The 20,796-nt window shown below is 38.6% G+C and overlaps 2 protein-coding genes across 3 annotated transcripts in view; one reads left to right on the top strand and one right to left on the bottom strand.

The window, feature by feature from the left end:
* Positions 1–20,796, bottom strand: part of SPAG1 (sperm associated antigen 1) — a 92,265-nt gene that overhangs the window by 25,619 nt on the left and 45,850 nt on the right. The window contains exons 11-12 of the mRNA XM_081258673.1: positions 495–890; positions 6–105 (exon numbers count right to left, since the gene is read on the bottom strand). Coding sequence (XP_081114799.1) covers positions 6–105; positions 495–890 — 496 coding nt within the window. The remainder of the gene's footprint in view (positions 1–5; positions 106–494; positions 891–20,796) is intronic.
* The window catches only part of LOC308630199 (uncharacterized protein), a gene marked incomplete at its 3' end in the record, with an annotated part of 65,850 nt that continues 45,904 nt past the window's right edge, over positions 851–20,796 (top strand). For both annotated transcript variants that reach the window (XM_081258677.1, XM_081258676.1), the window contains exon 1: positions 851–1,217. The remainder of the gene's footprint in view (positions 1,218–20,796) is intronic.

Below are 20,796 nucleotides of genomic sequence, written 5' to 3'. Positions count from 1 at the left end.
TTTACCTGTTACAATCTTGAATGCAGCCACTGCAATTTCCGTCTTTTAGGTAACATGCTGCTCTATTTGAATATAAGATACTTAGATCATCTGCACTTCCACTTCCTAAAATCACATTTAATTAAATACAGTTAAAATCCATTAGCGAAATCACAGTTCACCAGACGACTGAGGTCTCCCGCGGCACTGCAGTCCTACATACACCCCGCTGCTAATGCAGCTCCGAGGACCTCCCTGTGCCCGCAGTGGCCACAGAGGCCAAGCCCGTAAGGGACCGCTGCAACCCTGCCCCGCCCGGGCACACGCTACGCGTTCCAAGGTACAGCTCCCGGAGGTGGAGTCGCTCCCGCCCTGCCCTCAGTTACTGGGAAGGAACCTACAGGGAGAGCGCCTGTCAATCGGGAGGTGGCCCGCGCCTCTCCCGCGGTGGCCCCTTTAGGTCCCGCGAGCCGCAGCCCGAGGGGCCAGGGGCCCTGCGGGCGCAGCTCACTCACCTGCAGGCTCCAGCTGCGCGATCGCCGCCGAGTACCTGAGAGCCGCCTCGGCGAACTGTCCGTTTTTAAAGAGCTCGTTGCCCTCGCTCTTCAGGCCGGCGGGGCCAACTGGGGCGGCGGGCGCCGGCGCCGGCGGCGCGCCAGGTCCGGGGGACGCGCCGGCCGCGGGGTCCCCGGCGCCCCGCCCGCCGCCCGGGTGCCCATTGGCGCCGCCCGCCGTCGCCGGGGCCCGCGGCCGGTTCCGCTTGTCCGCGCCGGCCTCCAGCGCCCGGCCCCGCTGCGGCGCGCCCCTCTCCGGCCGCTGGCCGCCCTCGCTCTTGCCAGTCAGTTTCTTCTGTATGTTGCCCATGGCGCGCGGCTCGGCGGCGCGCCCGGCAGGCGCCGGCTCCGCGGCCTCTGTGGGGAGTGGATGCGGGAAGTGAGTGTTTGCATCATCGCGAGCAACTACCAGGGAGGCCGCGGCTGTGCCGGCGCAGGGGCGGGGTCGCGGGAGAAGCCGGGCAGAGTGGGCCCGCCCCTCGGGCGGAATCCGGCGGTTCCGGCGCCTTTGGGGGGCCGGTCGGCCCAGACGGTTAACAGCGGAGGCCGCGCTCCGAGCCCTAGGGGCTTCCCGGGCTAGGGACGGAAGCCAACCCCGGATTTAACTCTTCAAACGCTGAAGAGCTTGGGACGTGAAAACCGGCATTTCAAAATCATAACCTTCATCAAAGCATACTTATCGAGGTAGGTCTTACAAAATATGTACTTTTCTTCCATTTACAGTTTAGAAATGAATGAATGAAGTTACTAAAACTTGAATACAATAATTGAACCCAAAGTTAGGGCACCCTTTCCTTATGTTAAGGGACTGGGAGAAGATAATTTGAAAAAAAAAAAAAGTCCAAGTGATTTTTAAGCCATTTAAAAATGATTTTAGCAAAGAACTCACATAAAACAGGCACCTAGTTTTTAAAGTGAACCTTAAAAAGACAGTAAAATTTCCAGTACAATACCTTATTCAAACTTAAAAATTCCTTTGATCTTGATTGAAAGATTTCAGGTACTTATCAGAGCTTTAATAATTGATTATTGAATTGGTATTTAAATAGGCAAATGATGCATAAATATTTCATTGATGGGTGTCTTAATGTTTAAAACAAAGCAATTCATCATTTCAAAGCACTAAATGTAGAGACTTCCCAGCTTTTTCTTGTAACAAATTCTAATCTGATTTTTAATGAATCTATTTCCCATTCTGTTTCATGAATGGTAAAGCCAGAATCTGAAGCACAAAGACAGAGGAAGTAGAAAACCACTAGTACTTAAATAAAAATCAGTGGATGGATGATCACCTTAAGGCAAGCAATGAGTATAAAAACACACTAATTAATAAATACAGTTTTCTATACAGCAGAATAACATCCAGTTTTGGATCACTAACCAAAAGGGGCTTAACAATAAAAAGATGATCTTATTATAGAGATAAATCCCCAAATTGGACCCAGAGCAAGGCTCCAGTACTCTTCATCTGGTTCTGCTGCTCAAGTCCCACCCACCATAAAAATGGATGGAAGCTTAAGTCAGTGTCAGTAGAAACGATGGACAGCTAGTATTATTTTCTATTCCCTTGTATGTCTGACCAATACTATTACTAAATAGCTGCCATTTATTTAGAACTTAGCATGAGTCAAGACCTTTACATACGTTATCATTTTTCATTATCATTAATCTTCATACCAAGTATTGTCCCCACATTACAAATGAAGCAAGAGAAACACAAGGAAGAAGCTAAGGAATTCTCTCAAGCATGAAGAGCTAGAAACCAACATAACTGAGATTCAAATGAAATGAATGCTGTACCTCTTTCCTTAAGACTGAAATGACCCTTAACATTTTCCTGTAAAGGTAAGCAGAGGCCTGAACATGAAAGACCTGTGAGTCCTGTTGGTTATTTAACTACCTGTGGGACATTCCAGAGGAGCTGTTCAGGAGGTAGCTCCAAATGTAGATCAGAGGCCTTATCTAGAGACATTGACTTGGGAGTTGCTGGCATAAAAAGGATCACTGAAGTTTGAGTGTGAATGGAGTCACCGAGATCTTCCAAAGGATCCCTAAGAAATAAACACTTAAAGGCGGGCTTCCTTGGTGGCACAGTGGTTGAGAATCCGCCTGCCGATGCAGGGGACACGGGTTTGTGCCCTGGTCCGGGAAGATCCCACATGCCGCGGAGCGGCTGGGCCCATGAGCCATGGCAGCTGAGCCTGCACGTCTGGAGCCTGTGCTCCGCAACGGGAGAGGCCACAACAGTGAGAGGCCCGCGGACTGCAAAAAAAAACCCCAGAAAAACACTTAAAGGATGATCAGAATCTCCAGTGGAGATGGAGGAGTACCTAGAAATGAGAGAGAAAACAGGAGGGTGTACTGCCTCAGAAACCAAGAAATAAGAGTATTTCAGGGAGAAAGGAGTCAACAGTGACAAATATCAAAGGAAGGAATGGCCAAGAGTTTTGACTGCATAAGAACTAAAGAAAATCATTAGATCTGAAGACCACAAAGACTTCAGTACCCTGGGGTGGGGTGGTTTGGGTAGCTGGTAGATACAAAAATCCTCAATGAAATACTAGCAAACTGTTAAAAGGATTATACATCATGACCAAGTGGGATTTATCTCAGGAATGGAAGAGTAGTTCAACAGTAGAAAATCAATCTATGCAACACGTGACATTAAAGGACAAGGGGAAAAACTGACACCATCATAACTGACATTGAAAAGGAACTTGACAAAATCCAATACCCTTTCATGATAAAAACACTCAGAAAACTAAGAAGTAAAATTTCTCAACATGATAAAGTACTTTTATGAAAAATAGCTAACATCATACTCAATAGTGAAATCCTGAAAGCTTTCCCCTGAAGCTCAGGAACAAGACAAAGATGCTGTTTTCACTGCAGCTACTCAACATTGTACTGGAAGTTGTAGCCTGATCAATTAGACAGGAAAAAGAAATAAAAGACATACATATTGGAAAGGAAAAAGTAAAACTATCTCTATTCATAGATGACATGATTATCTACAGATTATCTATCTATATATACCTATATATATATAAATGTACATATATTCCCAAAGAATACACACACACACAAACCACTACTAGAGCTAATAAGCAAATTCAGCGATTTCAGGGTACAAGATCTACAAAAATCAGTTGTTTCTATAAATTAGCAATGAAAAATCCTGAAAGGAAATTATGAAAATAATTCCATTTACAATAACATCCAAAGGAATAAAATATTTAGGAATAAATTTAACCAAGGCAGTGAAAGACTTGTATAATAAATATTGCTGAAAGAAATTAAATAAATGGAAAAACATCTGTTGATCATGGATAGGAAGACTTAATGTTGTTAAAATATTAATATTATATAAAGCAGTCTACAGATTCAACATAATCCCTATCAAAACTCCACAGCTTTTTGGGCAGAAATGGAAAAGCTGATCCTCAAATTCATGTGGAATTTCAAGGGGCCTAGAATAGCCAAAACAATCTTGAAAAAGAGAACAAAATCAAAGGACTTACACTTCAGATTTCAAAACTTATGGAAAGCTACAGTAATCAAAACAGCGTGGTACGACATAAGGAGAGACATATAAACCAATGAAATAGAGAGTCCAGAAATAAACCCATGCATCTATAGCCACATGATTGTTTTTTTAGGGTAAAATATGTTTGAATTTTTATCAAATGCAAATCAATGAAACATCTAAAAACCACAGCTTTGGACGATGTCAGTCAGTCAGGTGGCTTTTTTGTTTGTTTGTTTTTTTCAATACATCTTTATTATTATTTTTTTTGAGGTATAGTTGATTTATAAGTTTTAGGTGTACAAGATAGTGATTCACAATTTTTAAAGGTTATATTACATTTATAGTTATTATAAAATATTGGCTATATTCCCTGTGCTGTATAATATACCCTTGTAGCCTATTTATTTTATACATGGTAATTTGTACCACTTAATCCAATACCCCTACCTTGTCCCTTCTCGCTTTCCTCTCCCTTCTGGTTTGTTCTCTATGTCTGTTTCTTTTTTGTTATATCCACTATTTTATTTTAGTTTTTAAATTCCACATATAAGTTTATTTTTATTTTTTTTTTTTTTTGCGGTACGCGGGCCTCTCACTGCTGTGGCCTCTCCCGTTGTGGAGCGCAGGCTCAGCGGCCATGGCTCACGGGCCCAGCCGCTCCGCGGCATGTGGGATCTTCCCGGACCGGGGCACGAACCCGTGTCCCCTGCATCGGCAGGCGGACTCTCAACCACTGCGCCACCAGGGAAGCCCCCCACATATAAGTTTTATCATGTAGTATTTATCTTGCTCTGACTTATTTCACTAAGCATAATACCCTCCAACTCCATCCATGTTGTTGCAAATGGCAAAATTTCACTTTTTTTAAGACTGAGTAGTAGTCCAGTGTGTGTGTGTGTGTGTGTGTGTGTCACATTTTCTTTATCCATTCATCTGTTGATGGACACAAGTTACTTCCATATCCTAGCTATTGTAAATAATGCTGCTATGAACACTGGGGTGCATATATCTTTTCGAATTAGTGGGTTTTTTTTAACATCTTTATTGGAGTATAATTGCTTTAAAATAGTGTGTTAGTTTCTGCTTTATAACAAAGTGAATCAGCTATACATATACATATATCCCCATATCCCCTCCCTCTTGTGTCTCCCTCCCACCATCCCTATCCCACCCCTCTAGGTGGTCACAAAGCACCGAGCTGATCTCCCTGTGCTATGCAGCTGCTTCCCACTAGCTATCTATTTTACATTTGGTAGTATATATATGTCCATGCCACTCTCTCACTTCATCCCAGCTTACCCTTCTCCCTCCCCATGTCCTCAAGTCCATTCTCTATGTCTGCATCTTTATTCCTGTCCTGCCCCTAGGTTCTTCATAACCATTATTTTTTTAGATTCCATATATACGTGTTAGCATACGGTATTTGTTTTCATTTTATTTGAATATATACCCTGGAATGGAATTGCTGGATCATATGGTAGTTCTATTTTTAGTTTTTTTGAGAAACCCGCATACCGTTTTCCACAATGGCTATACCAATTTACATTCCCGCCAACAGTGCACAAGGGTTACATTTTCTCCACATCCTTGCCGACATTTGCTCTTTGCAGTCTTTTTGGTGATAGCCATTCTGACAGATGTGAGGTGATATCTCCTTGTGGTTTTGATTTGCATTTCTCTGATGATTAATGATGTTGGTCATCTTTTCATGTGCCTGTTGGCCATTTGTATATCTCCTTTGGAAAAATGTCTATTCAGGTCTTCTGCCCATTTTTTAATCGAGTCTTTTTTTGACATGGGTTGTTGGAGCTGTTTATATATGTTGGATATTAACCCCTTATTGATCTTATCATTTGCAAATATCTTCTCCCATTCAGTAGGTTGTCTTTTTGTTTTGTTGGTGGTTTCCTTTGCTGTGCAAAAGCTTTTTAGTTTAATTAGGTCCCATTTGTTTATTTTCACTTTTGTTTCCTTTGCCTTAGGAGACAGATCCAAAAAAATATTGCTACAACTTATGTCAAAGGATGTTTTGCCTATATTTTCTTCAGGAGTTTTATGGTTCCTGGTCTTACATTTAGGTCTTTAACCCATTTTGAGTTTATTTTTGTATATGGTGTTAAAAATGTTCTAATTTCATTCTTTTACATGGAGCTGTCCAGTTTTCCCAGTACCGCTTATTGAAGAGACTGTCTTTTCTCCATTACATATTCTTGCCTCCTTTGTTGTAGATTAATTGACCATAAGTGTGTGGATATGGCCAACTGATTTTTGACAAACGTGCCAAGTCCCTTCAATGAGGAAATGAGGAAATGAGGAAAGAATAGTTTCTTTAACAAATGGTGTTAGGACAACTAGATTTCTACATGTCAAAAAACAACAACAACGGGAGAGGCCACAACAGTGAGAGGCCCGCGTACCGCAAAAAAAAAAAAAAAAAAACAAAAACAAAAACAAAAAAATCAAAGCTAAGTTGGACTCCTTCCTACCTCAACTAATCAAAATAAATCAATGACCTAAATATAAGAGCCAAAACCATAGCACTCTTAGAAGAAGACATAGGAGTAAATCTACATGACCTTGGATTTAACAGTGGATTTTTTTTTTTTTTTTTTTGGCCACACCACGTGGCATGCGGGATCTTAGTTCCCTGACTAGGGATCAAACCCATGCCCCCTGCATTGGGAGCAGGGAGTCTTAACCACTGGACTGCCAGGGAAGTCCTAATAGTGGATTTTTACATATGACACCAAAGGTATAAGTAACAAAAGTAGATAAATGGGACTTCATCAAAATTAAAAACTTTTGTGCATCAGAGGATATTATCAAGAAAGTTAAAAAACCCCACAGAATGGGAGAAATTATGTGCAAATCAAGTATCTGATAAGGGTCTAATATCCAGAATACATAAATAACGGTTACAATGCAACAATAAAAAGACAACCTAATTTTAAAATGGGCAAAGGACTTGAATAAACATTTCTCCAAAGATATACAAATGGCTAATAAGCACATGGAAAGTGGTCAACATAATAAGTCATTAGGGAAATCCAAATCAAAACCATAAGGAGTTACCATTTTATAACCATTAGGATGGTTATACTCAAAGAGGCAAACCATAACAAGTGTTTGCAAGAATGTGGAGGAACTGGAATCCTTATATATTGCTGGTAAGAATATAAAATGGTATAAACACTTTGGAAAACAGTCTTGCAGTTCTTCTGGAAGTTAAACATAGAGTTACCATATAACCCAGTATTCTGCTCTTAAGTATATACCCCCCAAAATTAAAAACATATGTACACGCATAAACACAAACCAAAAATACTTGTACTTGAATGTTCACAAAAGCATTATTCATAATAGCCAAAAAGTGGAAACAACCCAAATGTCCATCAAACTGATTAATGAATAAAGAAAATGTGATATTATCAGTGTAAGAAAATTATTTTTCCGTAAAAAGGAGTGAAGTACTAAGACATTGTTCTTAGTAATATTTTTTTGGATATGTCTCCTCAGACAAGGGAAACAAAAGTAAAAACAAACAAATGGGACTACATCAAACTAAAGAGCTTTTGCACAGCAAAGGAAACTATGAAAAAATAAAATGGCCACCTACTGAATGGGAGAAGATATTTGTAAACAATATATCCGATGAGTTAGTATTCAAAATATACAAACAACTCATATAACTCATAGCAAAAAAACCCAAACAACCCAGTTAAAAAATGGGCATAGGATCTGAATAAACATTTTTCCAAAGAAGACACACAGATGGCCAACAGGCACATGAAAAGATGCTCAAAATCGTTAATCATCAGAGATTAAAACAACAATGAGCTATCACCTCACACCTGTCAGAATGGCTGTTATCAAAAAGACAACAAATAGGGGGCTTCCCTGGTGGCGCAGTGGTTGAGAGTCCGCCTGCCGATGCAGGGGACACGGGTTCGTGCCCCGGTCCGGGAGGATCCCACATGCCGCGGAGCGGCTGGGCCAGTGAGCCATGGCTGCTGAGCCTGCGCGTCCGGAGCCTGTGCTCCGCAACGGGAGAGGCCACAGCAGTGAGAGGCCCGAGTACCGCAAAAAAAAAAAAAAAAAAAAAAAAAGACAACAAATAATAAGTGTTAGTGAGGATGTGGAGAAAGTGTAACCCTTGTACACTCTTGGTGGGAATGTGAGTTGGTACAGCCAGTATGGAAAACAGTATGGAGATTCCTCAAAAAATTAAAAACAGAACTACCATACAATCCAACAATTCCACTCCTGGGTGTTTATCTGAAGAAAACAAAAACACTAATTAGAAAAGATATACAGACCTCTATGTTCATTGCAGCATTATTTACAATAGCCAAAATATGGAAGCAACCTAAGTGCCCACTAACAGATGAGTGGATAAAGAAGATGTAGCATACATATATAAATAAATGTACATAAAATATATAATAGAATATTACTCAGCCATAAAAAAGAATGAAATCTTGCCATTTGTGACAACATGGATAGATGTAGAGGGTATTATGCTTAGTGAAATAAGTCAGACAGAGAATAACAAATACTGTATGATTTCACTTATATGTGGAATGTAAAAACAAAACAAATGAACAAACATAAAACAGAAACAGAGTCATAGATACAGAGAACAAACAGATGGTTGCTGGAGGGGAAGGGGCTGAGGGAAAGAGAGAAAAAGGTGAGGGACATTAAGAACTAAAAACTTCCACTTGCAGAAATAAATGAGTCACAGGTATGAAATGTACAGTATGGAGAATATAGTCAGTAATTATGTAATATCTTCATATGGTGACAGATCATAGCTAGACTTACTGTGGTGATCATTTTGAAATGTATAGAAATACAAAATCACTAAGTTGTGTAGCAGGAACTAACATGTTATCAGTCAATTATACTTTGAAACCAAATAAACAAGCTCATAGAAAAAAAGATCAGATTTGTGGTTACTAGAGGTGGGGAATGAGGGGAGGGGGAAATGGATGAAGGCAGTCAAAAGGTACAAATTTCCAGTTATAAGGTAAATAAGTACTAGGGATGTAGTGTACAACATGATAAACATAATTAACACTTTTATATATGAAAGTTGTTACAAGAATAAATCCTGAGTTCTCATCATAAGGAAATTTTTTTTTCTATTTTAAAAATGTTGCATCTATATGAGATGATGGATGCCTTCTAAACTTACTGTGATAATCATTTCATGATGTATGTAAGGAAAATCATTATGCTGTATGCCTTAAACTTTATACAATGCTAATGTCAATTATATATTAATAAAACTGGAAGAAGAAAAAAGAAAGGAACGAAGTACTGATACATACTTCAACACTTCAACATGGATAAACCTTGAAAACATTATGCTGAGTGAGAGAAGCCAGACACAAAAGGCCACATATTGTATGATTCCATGTACATGAGATATTCAGAATAAGCAAATCCGTAGAGACAGAAAGTGGATTAGTAGTTGCCAGGGGAAAGGGAGATGGGAGTGACTGCTAATGGGAATGGGATTTCTTTTTGTGATGATAAAAATGTTCTGGAATTAGACAGTTGTGATGATTGTACAACCTTGTAAGTATACTAAAATCTACTGAATTTGTAAAGGATGAATTTTATGATATATGAATTATATCTCAAGTTTTTAAAAAGAATGCTTATTTTACCTTACCCTTGACAACAAAGAATATTTTTTTTTCCATCTCAGTCAATTTGATGGGAGAAAAAAAATCTATATTTAACTTTCATCTTTTTATTAGCAATACAAAAATGTATTGATCATTTAATTTCTTCATTAGTGATTTCTCTGTTCCTATGCTTTGTTCATTTTGGTACTAGGTTCTTTAACTTGGTCTTATTGTTTTGTAAAAGCTCTTCATATTTAAGGTCATAAACCCTTTGCCATTTTACTAACTTGTCATTTGCCTTTTATTTTTTTATGGCATCTGTCTTATACAAGTTTTTAATTTTTACATAATCAAAATAATTCATTTTTCTCTTTATGATTTTGTCTGTTGTTTTAACTCTTTGAAATCCCCACCCTTCCACCCTCCTGATCCCACCAATACTAGGACAAGAGAAATATTTACATTTTATTCTTCTGTTTGTCAATGACTGTTTAATTTTCTTATATTTCATTTTTAAGTGGAGAATAAGCAACACTACAAGGGAGTCTAGAGGCTTACTTTCCTCTGACGGCCACTTCTAAATATTCTCTACTAGGGAAGGAAAACACAAATAGGGAAGTTTCCGAGCAAGCCCATGAACTCAAATCCCAGATTCAATCAGCCTGGCGAGGACAGGTATTTCTTCATAGCAGTCCTCAAAAGGACAGGTGAAGAAAGCCTATCAATTGTCTTATCTCAGTACCTGACACAGAGTAGGTGCTCAGTAACTGTCAGCTGTTAAATTAAACCCGTTGGTTATGTTGTACCTCAGTCTGGGTGAACTGGGCCTGGCCAACCCAGGTGGAGCCCGCAGGGGAGCAGCATTATCAGCCGAGGATAGAACACACTAATTGCTGCATTTTCCCATGGTCTTCAGGGCTCCCTGCATCATACCCCATAATGACTAAGAATTCTTTCTTGGAATGTGGTGGGAGCGGAACCACAGACAAAGATTCCAGTTTGATAACCTCCCTCTGGGCTTTCACATTATTTTCCTAAAAGTGACTTGGATTTCTCCTGTCTTGTCCAAGGCTCCAGGACCTCTTGTTACATATTACCTAACCTAATGGAACTTGGTAAAAATGAACATAATATAGTCCCATTGTTCTTACTTCATCTTAAAAGCACTACTTCTGGGCTCAGCCGTTTAACCTACCTAATCTTGACTTGCTTCTGATAAAAGGGAACTAACTGGTCTTAAAATTTATATCCTTCCTAATCAAGACATTTTTGTTTTCTGAATCTTGCATACTTTTATATATTCCCTAATCTACAAAATAATTATGGGGGAGCGGGCATGAATGACAGGATCAGAAATGGTTCTCTTAAAGCTCTGCCTGCTTGGAAATCTGAATGGGAATATTGCTTCCCTATGGGACTTACCTTAGGGATAACCACCTAATTCAGAAAGAAACATATCAATCTGTTAAGTGACATTACACTACAGTAATCCTAACCCAGATTTTTAATCATGGAACCATATGTATTACTAATTTTTGATTAGCCCTTTACTGTTTATCTCTATTTGTGAAGAGGGCATTTTAGTATGTTTATTGAGATGCAGTTGACACATAACATTGTTTAAGTTGTACAACATGGTGATGTGATACACATATATACTGCAGAATGATTACCACAATAAGGTTACTTAATACATCCATCACAGAACTACTATTATTTTTGTAATAAAAATATTTAAGATCTACTCTCTTAGCACCTTTCAAGTATATAATACAGTATTGTAAACCATAGTCATCATGCTATACTGAATCCCCAGAACTTATTCATCTTATAACTGGAAGTTTATACCCCTTGACCAACTTCTCCCCAATACCTCCAACCCCTCAGCCCCTGGAAACCACCATTCTACTCTCTATTATTATGAATTTGGCTTTTTTAAGATTCCACACCATAAGTGGGATCATAGAGTATTTGTATTTCTCTGTCTGACTTATTTCACTTAGTACAATACCCTCAAGTTCCCTCCATGTTGTCACAAATGGCAGGATTTTCTTCTTTATGATGGCTGAATAATGTTCGTGTGTGTGTGTGTGTGTTGTGTGTGTGTGTTTGTATCACACTTTCTTTACTTATTCATCCTTTGGTGGACACTTAGATTGTTTCCATATCTTGGTTATTGGGAATAATGCTGCAATGAACAATGGATATCTCTTCGAGATAGTGATTTCATTTCTTTTGGACATATACCCAGAAGTGGGATTGCTGGATCATATGGTAGTTCTATTTTTAAATTTTTTTGAGGAACCTCCATACTGTTTTCCATAGTGGTTATATTCCCACCAACAGTGTACAACAGTTCCCTTTTCTCCATATCCTTGCTGACACTTGTGATCTCTTGTCTTCTTGTTGATGGCCATTCAAATAGGTGTGAGGTGGTATCTCATTGTGGTTTTGCTTTGCATTTCCCTGATGATTAGTGATGTTGAGCACCTTTTCATGTACCTGTTGGCCATATAAATGTCTTCACTGGAAAAATGTCTATTGAGTTCCTCTGCCCATTCTTTAATCAAAAATGATCGTATTAGTCATTAACCCACTTGTTTCTCAACATACGTTCAACATCTGATAAGAGTTCTTAGTACAGCGTCAGCACAAGAGTGGATAAACACCAAATTATATCTGTTTCTTTGACAGTGCAGCCCGGTGATATTCGGCTTGGGTTTTATAGAACCTGTACTTCCTTAGTTGGTATCTAATAACCATGTTTAAGAGATAGACTTTGGAATCTCACAGATTTGGGGCCATATCCTAACCATATGACTTATAACCTGTGCAAATGTGGCAAATAACCTTTCTAAGCTTCTGTTTCCTAATCTATAAAAGTTGGATATTATAGCTTCCTTGAGGATTAAGTGAAATAATATAAGTAAAGCACTTTCACAGTTCTTCAAGTGTGCTAATTGTTCAAAAAAAAAAAGTAATGAGAAGAGCAATTCCTGTCAAGATGGAGTAAACATAATCCACCCTGTCTCTCACACTGAATACAACTAAAAACCTGGGACAGAATTCATGTAGCAGTTATATGAGGACACTGAAAAGTAAATGGTAGCAGGCTGATTGGGGAAAGGAACTAGAATTGGAAATACCCCCCAAACAGCAGTGAGTTTCTCATTTTCCTTTCCTCTGATATCTCCTAGCCTCTGTCAAAGTCAGTTTAAAACCCAAAACGGGCTTCCCTGGTGGCGCAGTGGTTGAGAGTCTGCCTGCTGATGCAGGGGACGCGGGTTCATGCCCCGGTCCAGGAGGATCCCACATGCCACGGAGCGGCTGGGCCCATGAGCCATGGCTGCTGAGCCTGTGCGTCCGGAGCCTGTGCTCCGCAACGGGAGAGGCCACAGCAGTGAGAGGCCTGCGTATCTCAAAAAAAAAAAAAAAAAAAAAAAAAAAAAAAAACCCAAAACAGTGCACTGGGTATGGAGAAAAAGAGCTTTAGGAGATCCCCTTTATTATTTATCTTAAGAAAAAAAAAAAAAAGTTGGCTCCTATGGGGAAATTCCCTATTTCTGTTTGTTTGTTTGTTTTGTTTTGCCTTTCTCTCCAATCCCAGCTCCCAGGCAATCCTTCAGCAGCTGCAGTAGCAGTAGCAGCCAAGTAGATAGCTAAAACTTTGAGGGAGAGGAACTCTTATCTCTGGTCAGAGAAACTATGGTCCCAAGGATATTCTCATTGCTTTTTTTTTTTTTTTCTCTTTCCTCTTGCTGCTCAGTACTGGAGGCACATAGTCATGGGAAGTGTACAGTAGAATTAAAGTGTGCTTTCTAGCCAAAGGAAGAGGAAGGAAAACCTCTGGGATCCAGAAAGAGTAGGGAAGAATCACAGAGAGGAGGGAACTTAAGAAAACAATTGCATAAAATTGTAACTGAAATGAGCTTACCCACCAGGTGATCCATATGCATAAATTTGACCTTAAACATCCTACCAAAAATTTTGAGAAGTGAATTCCGGGGGAAACCACTACCCATGCCCCAGTTGGTCATGGGGTGGTGCACAAGTGGGACAGATCCAAATAGTGCTGCAAAGGTTTTGAAACTAAACTGACATTAGAACCATAGTCCATGGAAGTCAGGTAGGAGAACTGTTACCCAAAACTAAGCAGATTGATTAACTGCTTTAAAATAAAAGTTCCCCATCAGATTTAAACAAAACTAAAAATCACATATAATAATATTAAAAATTGCTAATATACAGTACAAAATTCCTTACAAGTGAAGAAGAAAGAAAATCTCAACATGTGGCAAAGAAAAAGGCAATTAAGTAATACTAAACCCTGAATAACCAGATGTTATGAATTCTCAAACAAAGACTTTAAAGTGGCAATACTAACCATGCTCCAAGAAATATAGGCAAACACTCTTAAAACGAATAGAAAGATTAAAAAGTTTTGCTGAAAAATAGAAGATTAAAAAAAAAAACAAGAACCAAATGGAAACATTACAATGGAAAAATACAATAACCAAGATAAAAAAATTCACCAAATGGCTACAATAATACAATTGAGAGGAAAAGGTCAGTGAACTTGAATATATAGATCAAGAGAAATTTCTCAATCTTAACAAGAGAGAGGAAAAGTAACTGAGGGAAAAAAAGAACAGAGCCTCAAAGTCTTGTAGGACAATACCAAATGGTCTAACAATTGTGTCATAATAGTCCCAGTAGGAAAGGAAAAATAGTGTTGTCCAGAAAAAAATTTGAAGAAATTAGGGCTGACAACTTCACAAATGTGGCAATGACATGAACTTATAGATTCAAGAATCTCAGCATGCCCCAAAAGGATAAATTCAAAGAAATGCACATCAAGACATATCATAATCAAACTGCTAAAAAAAAAAAAAAAAAAACAAAGGAAAAAGTCTTGAAAGCATCCAGAGGAAAACAATGCATCAAATATAGGGGAAAAACAATTTGAATAACAATGGAATTCTCATCAGAATCATGAAGGATAGAAGGCAGCAGGGCAAAATGTTTAAAACGCTGAAAGAAAGAACTGTCAAACCATAATTCTATATCCCTCAAAAATATCCTTCAGAAATGAAGGTGAAATAAAGACATCCTCAGTGAAGGAAAACTAAGAGAATTCATCTCTAGCAGACATTCCTTAAAAGAAACGCTAAGGGAAATACTTCATATGTAAAGGAAATGATAGCAGGAAGAAACTTGTACCATTAGGAATGAAGGAAGAACAATAGAAATGATAAATATCTGAGTAAATAAAAGACTGTTTTTTTCTCCTCTTAAATTCTTTAAAAAAATGTAGAGAGGTTGAAAGCAGAAAGCATAACATTGTCTAGTGAGATTTCCAATGAACGTAGATATAACACATATGATAACTACAACATAAAGACAGTGGATAAAGGGACTGATTTGGTGGTAAGATTTGTTTTTTTTTTTTACATTCCACTGGAAGTGGTAAAATATTAATTCTAAGTAAAATGTGGAAAGTTAAGTATGTATATATAAATTCCTAGTGGGACCATTAAAAGAATGTACAAAGAAATACAGTAAAAAACACAACCAATATATTAAAATGTAAAACTAAACAATATTTAAATAACCCAAAAGAAGGTATAAAAGAAAAAAAGTTGAACAAAAAACAGAGGGAAGAAACAGAAAAACAAATAATACAATGTTAGACCTACTACAAACATCAATAATTAATTGTAACTGGTGTACATATACCAGTTATAAGACAAGAGTTAGTAAGATTAAAAACAAGACCCAACTATTTACTGTCTAATAGAAAACCACCTTAATTATATAGGTAGGTTAAAGTAAAAGCCTAGGAAAATATATACTGTGAAAATATTAATCCAAAGAGAGCTGAAATAGCTATATTACTGTCAGACAAAGCAGACTTAAAAGCAAGTAAAATTATCAAAGATAAATATTATATAATGATAAAAGGATCAACTGACCAACAAGTCACAGAAATCCTAAACGTGAATATTTCTAACAACGGAGCCTCAAGACACATGAAGCAAAAACTGGTAGAACTAAAAAGAGAAATGGACAAATCCACAACTGTAGACAACAATACTCCTCAATAAGGAATATAAAAGTAAGGAATATAACAAGTAAACAAAATCAGCAAGGATAAAGAACTAAGCAGCACCATCAACCAACTTAATTTAAATGACATTTATAAAACACTCCACCAAAAAACAGCAGAATAACATTCTTTTCAAGTGCACATGGAATATTCATCAAGAAATAATATATCCTATATCATAAAAAAAAGCCTCAACAAATTTGAAAATAATAATGTAACAGAGTGTATTCTCTGACCTTAACGGAGGTAAACTTTATGTTTATTTATTTATTTATTTTATTTCCATTCTTTAAAAAATATTTTAATTTAAAAAAAAATTTAACATTTTTATTGGAGTATAACTGCCTTACAATGGTGTGTTAATTTCTACTGTATAACACTGAGGTAAACTTTAAATCAATAACAGAAAGATTACTGATGTCTCAAAAATTTGGAAATTAAATATGCCATATGGGTCAAAGAGGGAGCCTTGAAGGAAATTAGAAAGTATTTCCAATTGAATGACAATGAAAATACAACATGTCAAAAGGTATGGGATGCAGCTAATGCCACACTTAGAAGAAAGCATAGCATCAAATGCTTATGTTAGGGAAAAAAGGTTCAAATCAACATTCTAAGCTTCCATTTGAGAAACTATCTTAGAGAAAGAGGAGAAAAATAAACCCATAACAAACAAAAGTAAGGAAATAATAAAGAGCAGAAATTAATGAAACTGAAAAAGATAAAAAAGCAGAGAAGTGAGGAGAGCTTCAAGATGGTGAAAGACTAAGACGTGGAGATCACCTTCCTCCCAACAAATACATCAGAAATACATCTACATGTGGAACAACTCCTACAGAACACCTACTGAACGCTGGCAGAAGAGCTTAGACCTCCCAAAAGGCAAGAAACTTCCCACATACCTGGGTAGGGCAAAAGAAAAAAGAAAAAACAGAGACAAAAAATAGGGATGGGACCTGCACCAGTGGGAGGGAGCTGTGAAGGAGGAAAGGTTTCCACACACTAGGAAGCTCCTTCACAGGCAAAGACAGGGGTGGCGAGGGGGAAGCTTCAGAGCCATGGAGCAGAGTGCAGGAACAGGGGTTCAGAGGGCAAAGCAGACAGATTACTGCACACAGGATCAGTGCCAACCAGCTCTCATCAGCCCGAGAGGCTTGTCTCCTCACCCGACGGGATGGGTTGGGGCTAGGAGCTGAGGACCCTCCTTCGGAGATCAGATCCCAGGGAGAGGACTGGGGTTGGCAGCGTGAACACAGCCGGAAGGGGGCTAGTGTGCCACAGCTAGCCGGGAAGGAGTCTGGGGGGAAAAGTCTGGAACTGCTGAAGAGGCAAGAGACATCTTCTTGCCTTGTTGTTTCGCAGTGCGCAAGGAGAGGGGATTCAGAGCACCGCTGAAACAAGATCCAGAGATGGGCATGAGCCATGGCTATCAGTGCAGACCCCAGAGATGGGCATGAGACAGTAAGGCTGCTGCTGCAGCCACCAAGAAGCCTGTGTGCAAGCACAGGTCACTATCCACACCTGCCCTCCCAGGAGCCTGTGCAGCCCGCCACTGCCAGGGTCCCATGATCCAGGGACAACTTCCCTGGGGAAACACACGGCATGACTCAGGCTGTTGCAACGTCACGCCGGCCTCTGCTGCCACAGGATCGCCCCACATTCTGTACCCCTCTATTCCCCTGGCCTGAGTGAGCCAGAGCCTCCGAATCAGCTGCTCCTTTAACCCTGTCTGGTCTGACGAAGAACAGATGCCCTCAGGCAACTTACACGCAGAGGCGGGGCCAAATCCAAAGCTGAACCCCAGGGGCTCTGCAAACAAAGAAGAGAAAGGGAAATCTCTCCCAGCAGCCTCAGGAGCAGCGGATTAAATTTCCACAATCAACCTGATGTACCCTGCATCTGTGGAATACCTGAAAAGACAACAGATCATCCCAAATTGAGGCAGTGGATTTTGGGAGCAATGATGTATATATATATATAGATATATTTCCTTTTTCTCTTTTTGTGAGTGTGTATGTGTATGCTTCTTTGTGTGATTTTGTCTATACAGTTTTGCTTTTACCATTTGTCCTAGGGTTCCGTCTGCCCCTTTTTTTCTTCAGCATGGTTTTTAGTGCTTCTTATCATTGTTGGATTTGTTTTCTGGCTTGGTTGCTCTCTTCTTTCTTTCTTTGCTTTTTTTTTTTTTTTACTTTTTAATTTTTTTATTTTTAATAATTATTTTTTATTTTAACAACTTTATTTTATTTTACTTTAATTCTTTATTTCCTTTATTCTCCCTTTTATTCTGAGTCGTTTGGATGACAGGATCATGGTGCTCCAGCTGTGTGTCAGGCCTGTGCCTCTGAGGTGGGAGAGCTGAGTTTAGGACACTGGTCCACCAGAGACCTTGCAGTTCCATGTAATATCAAACGGCAAAAATCACCCAGAGATCTCCATCTCAGCACCAAGACCCAGCTCCACTCAACGACCAGCAAGCTCCAGTGCTGGACACCCTATGCCAAGAAACTAGAAAGATGTAACACAACCACACCCACTAGCAAAAAGGCAGCCTAAAATCATAATAAGGTCACAGACACCCCAAAACACACCACTAGATGCGGAGCTGCCCACTAGAAAGACAAGATCCAGCCTCATCCACCAGAACAAAGGAACCAGTCCCCTCCACCAGGAAGCCTACACAACCCACTGAACCAACCTTAGCCACTGAGGGCAGACACCAAAAACAATGGGAATTATGAACCAGCAGCCTGTGAAAAGGAGACCACAAACACAGTAAGTTAAGCAAAATGAGAAGACAGAGAAACACACAGCACATGAAGGAGCAAGGTAAAAAACCCACCAGACCAAACAAATGAAGAAGAAATAGGCAGTCTACCTGAAAAAGAATTCAGAGTAATGATACTAAAGATGATCCAAAATATTGGAAATGGAATGGAGAAAATACAAGAAATGTTTAACAAGGACCTAGAAGAACTAAAGAGCAAACAATGATGAACAACACAATAAATGAAATTAAAAATTCTCTAGAAGGAATCAATAGCAGAATAACTGAGGAAGAAGAATGGATAAGTAACATGGAAGATAACATAGTGGAAATAACTACTTCAGAGCAGAATAAAGAAAAAGAAAAGAAAACAATTGAGGACAGTCTCAGAGACCTGTGGGACAACATTAAACACACAAACATTCGAATTATAGGGGTCCCAGAAGAACAAGAGAAAAAGAAAGGGACTGAGAAAATACCTAAAGAGATTATAGTTGAAAACTTCCCTAACATGGGAAAGGAAATAGTTAAGTCCAGAGAGCACAGAGAGTCCCATACAGGATAAATCCAAGGAGAAACATGCCAAGACACATATTAATCAAACTATCAAAAATTAAATACAAAGCAAAATATTAAAAGCAGCAAGGGAAAAGCAACAAATAACATACAAGGGAATCCCCATAAGGTTAACAGCTGATCTTTCAGCAGAAACTGTGCAAGCCAGAAGGGAGTGACCGGACGTATTTAAAGTGATGAAAGGAAAAACCTACAATCAAGATTACTCTACCCAGTAAGGATGTCATTTAGATTTGATGAAGAAATTAAAACCTTTACAGACAAACAAAAGATAAGAGAATTCACCACCACCAAAGGACCTTTAAAACAAATGCCCAAGGAACTTCTCTAGGCAGGAAACACAGGAGAAGGGAAAGACCTACAATAACAAACGCAAAATTTAGAAAATGGTAATAGGAACATACATATCGCTACTTACCTTAAATGTAAATGGATTAAATGCTCCAACCAAAAGACATAGACTGGCTGAATGGATAAATAAAGAAAACCCGTATATATGCTGTCTACAAGAGACCCACTTCAGACCTAGGGACACATACAGACTGAAAGTGAGGGGATGGAAAAATATCTTCCATGCAAATGGAAATCAAAGGTAAGCTGGAGTAGCAATTTTCATATCAGACAAAATAGACTTTAAAATAAAGACTATTACAAGAGACAAAGAAGGACACTACATAATGATCAAAGGCTCAATCCAAGAAGAAGATATAACAATTGTAAATATTTATGCACCCAACATAGGAGCACCTCAATATATAAGGCAAATGCTAACAACCATATAAGGGGAAATCGACAGTAACACAATCACAGTAGGGGACTTTAACACCCCACTTTCACCAATGGACAGATATCCAAAATGAAAATAAATAAGGAAACACAAGCTTTAAATGATACATTAAACAAGATGGACTTCATTGATATTTATAGGACATTCCATTCAAAAACAAGAGAATAAACTTTCTTCTCAAGTGCTCATGGAACATTCTCCAGGATAGATCATATCTTGGGTCACAAATCAAGCCTTGGTAAATTTAAGAAAATTGAAATCATATCAAGTAACTTTTCCGACCAAAACGCTATGAGACTAGATATCAATTACAGGAAAATATCTGTAAAAAATACAAACACATGGAGGCTAAACAATACACTGCTTAATAACCAAGAGATCACTGAAGAAATCAAAGTGGAAATCAAAAAATACCTAGAAACAAATGACAATGAAAACACGATGACACTAAACCTATGGGATGCAGCAAAATCAGTACTAAGAGGGAAGTTTATAGTAATACAATACTACCTTAAGAAACAAGAAACATCTCAAATAAACAACATAACTTTACACCAAAAGTGATTAGAGAAAGAAGAACAAAAAAACCCCAAAGTTAGCAGAAGGAAATAAATCATAAAGATCAGATCAGAAATAAATGAAAAAAATGAAACTATAGCAAAGATCAATAAAACTAAAAGCTGGTTCTTTGAGAAGATAAACAAAATTGATAAACCATTAGTCACACTCATCAAGAAAAAAAGGAAGAAGACTCAAATCGATAGAATTAGAAATGAAAAAGGAGAAGTAACAACTGACACTGCAGAAATACAAAGGATCATGAGAGATTACCACAGGGAAATATATGCCAATAAAATGGAGA

This window comes from Mesoplodon bidens, assembly GCF_964165515.1.
Source record: "Mesoplodon bidens genome assembly, chromosome: 16".
Taxonomy (NCBI): Eukaryota; Metazoa; Chordata; class Mammalia; order Artiodactyla; family Ziphiidae; genus Mesoplodon; species Mesoplodon bidens.
This window is presented reverse-complemented; position numbering and strand designations above follow the sequence as displayed.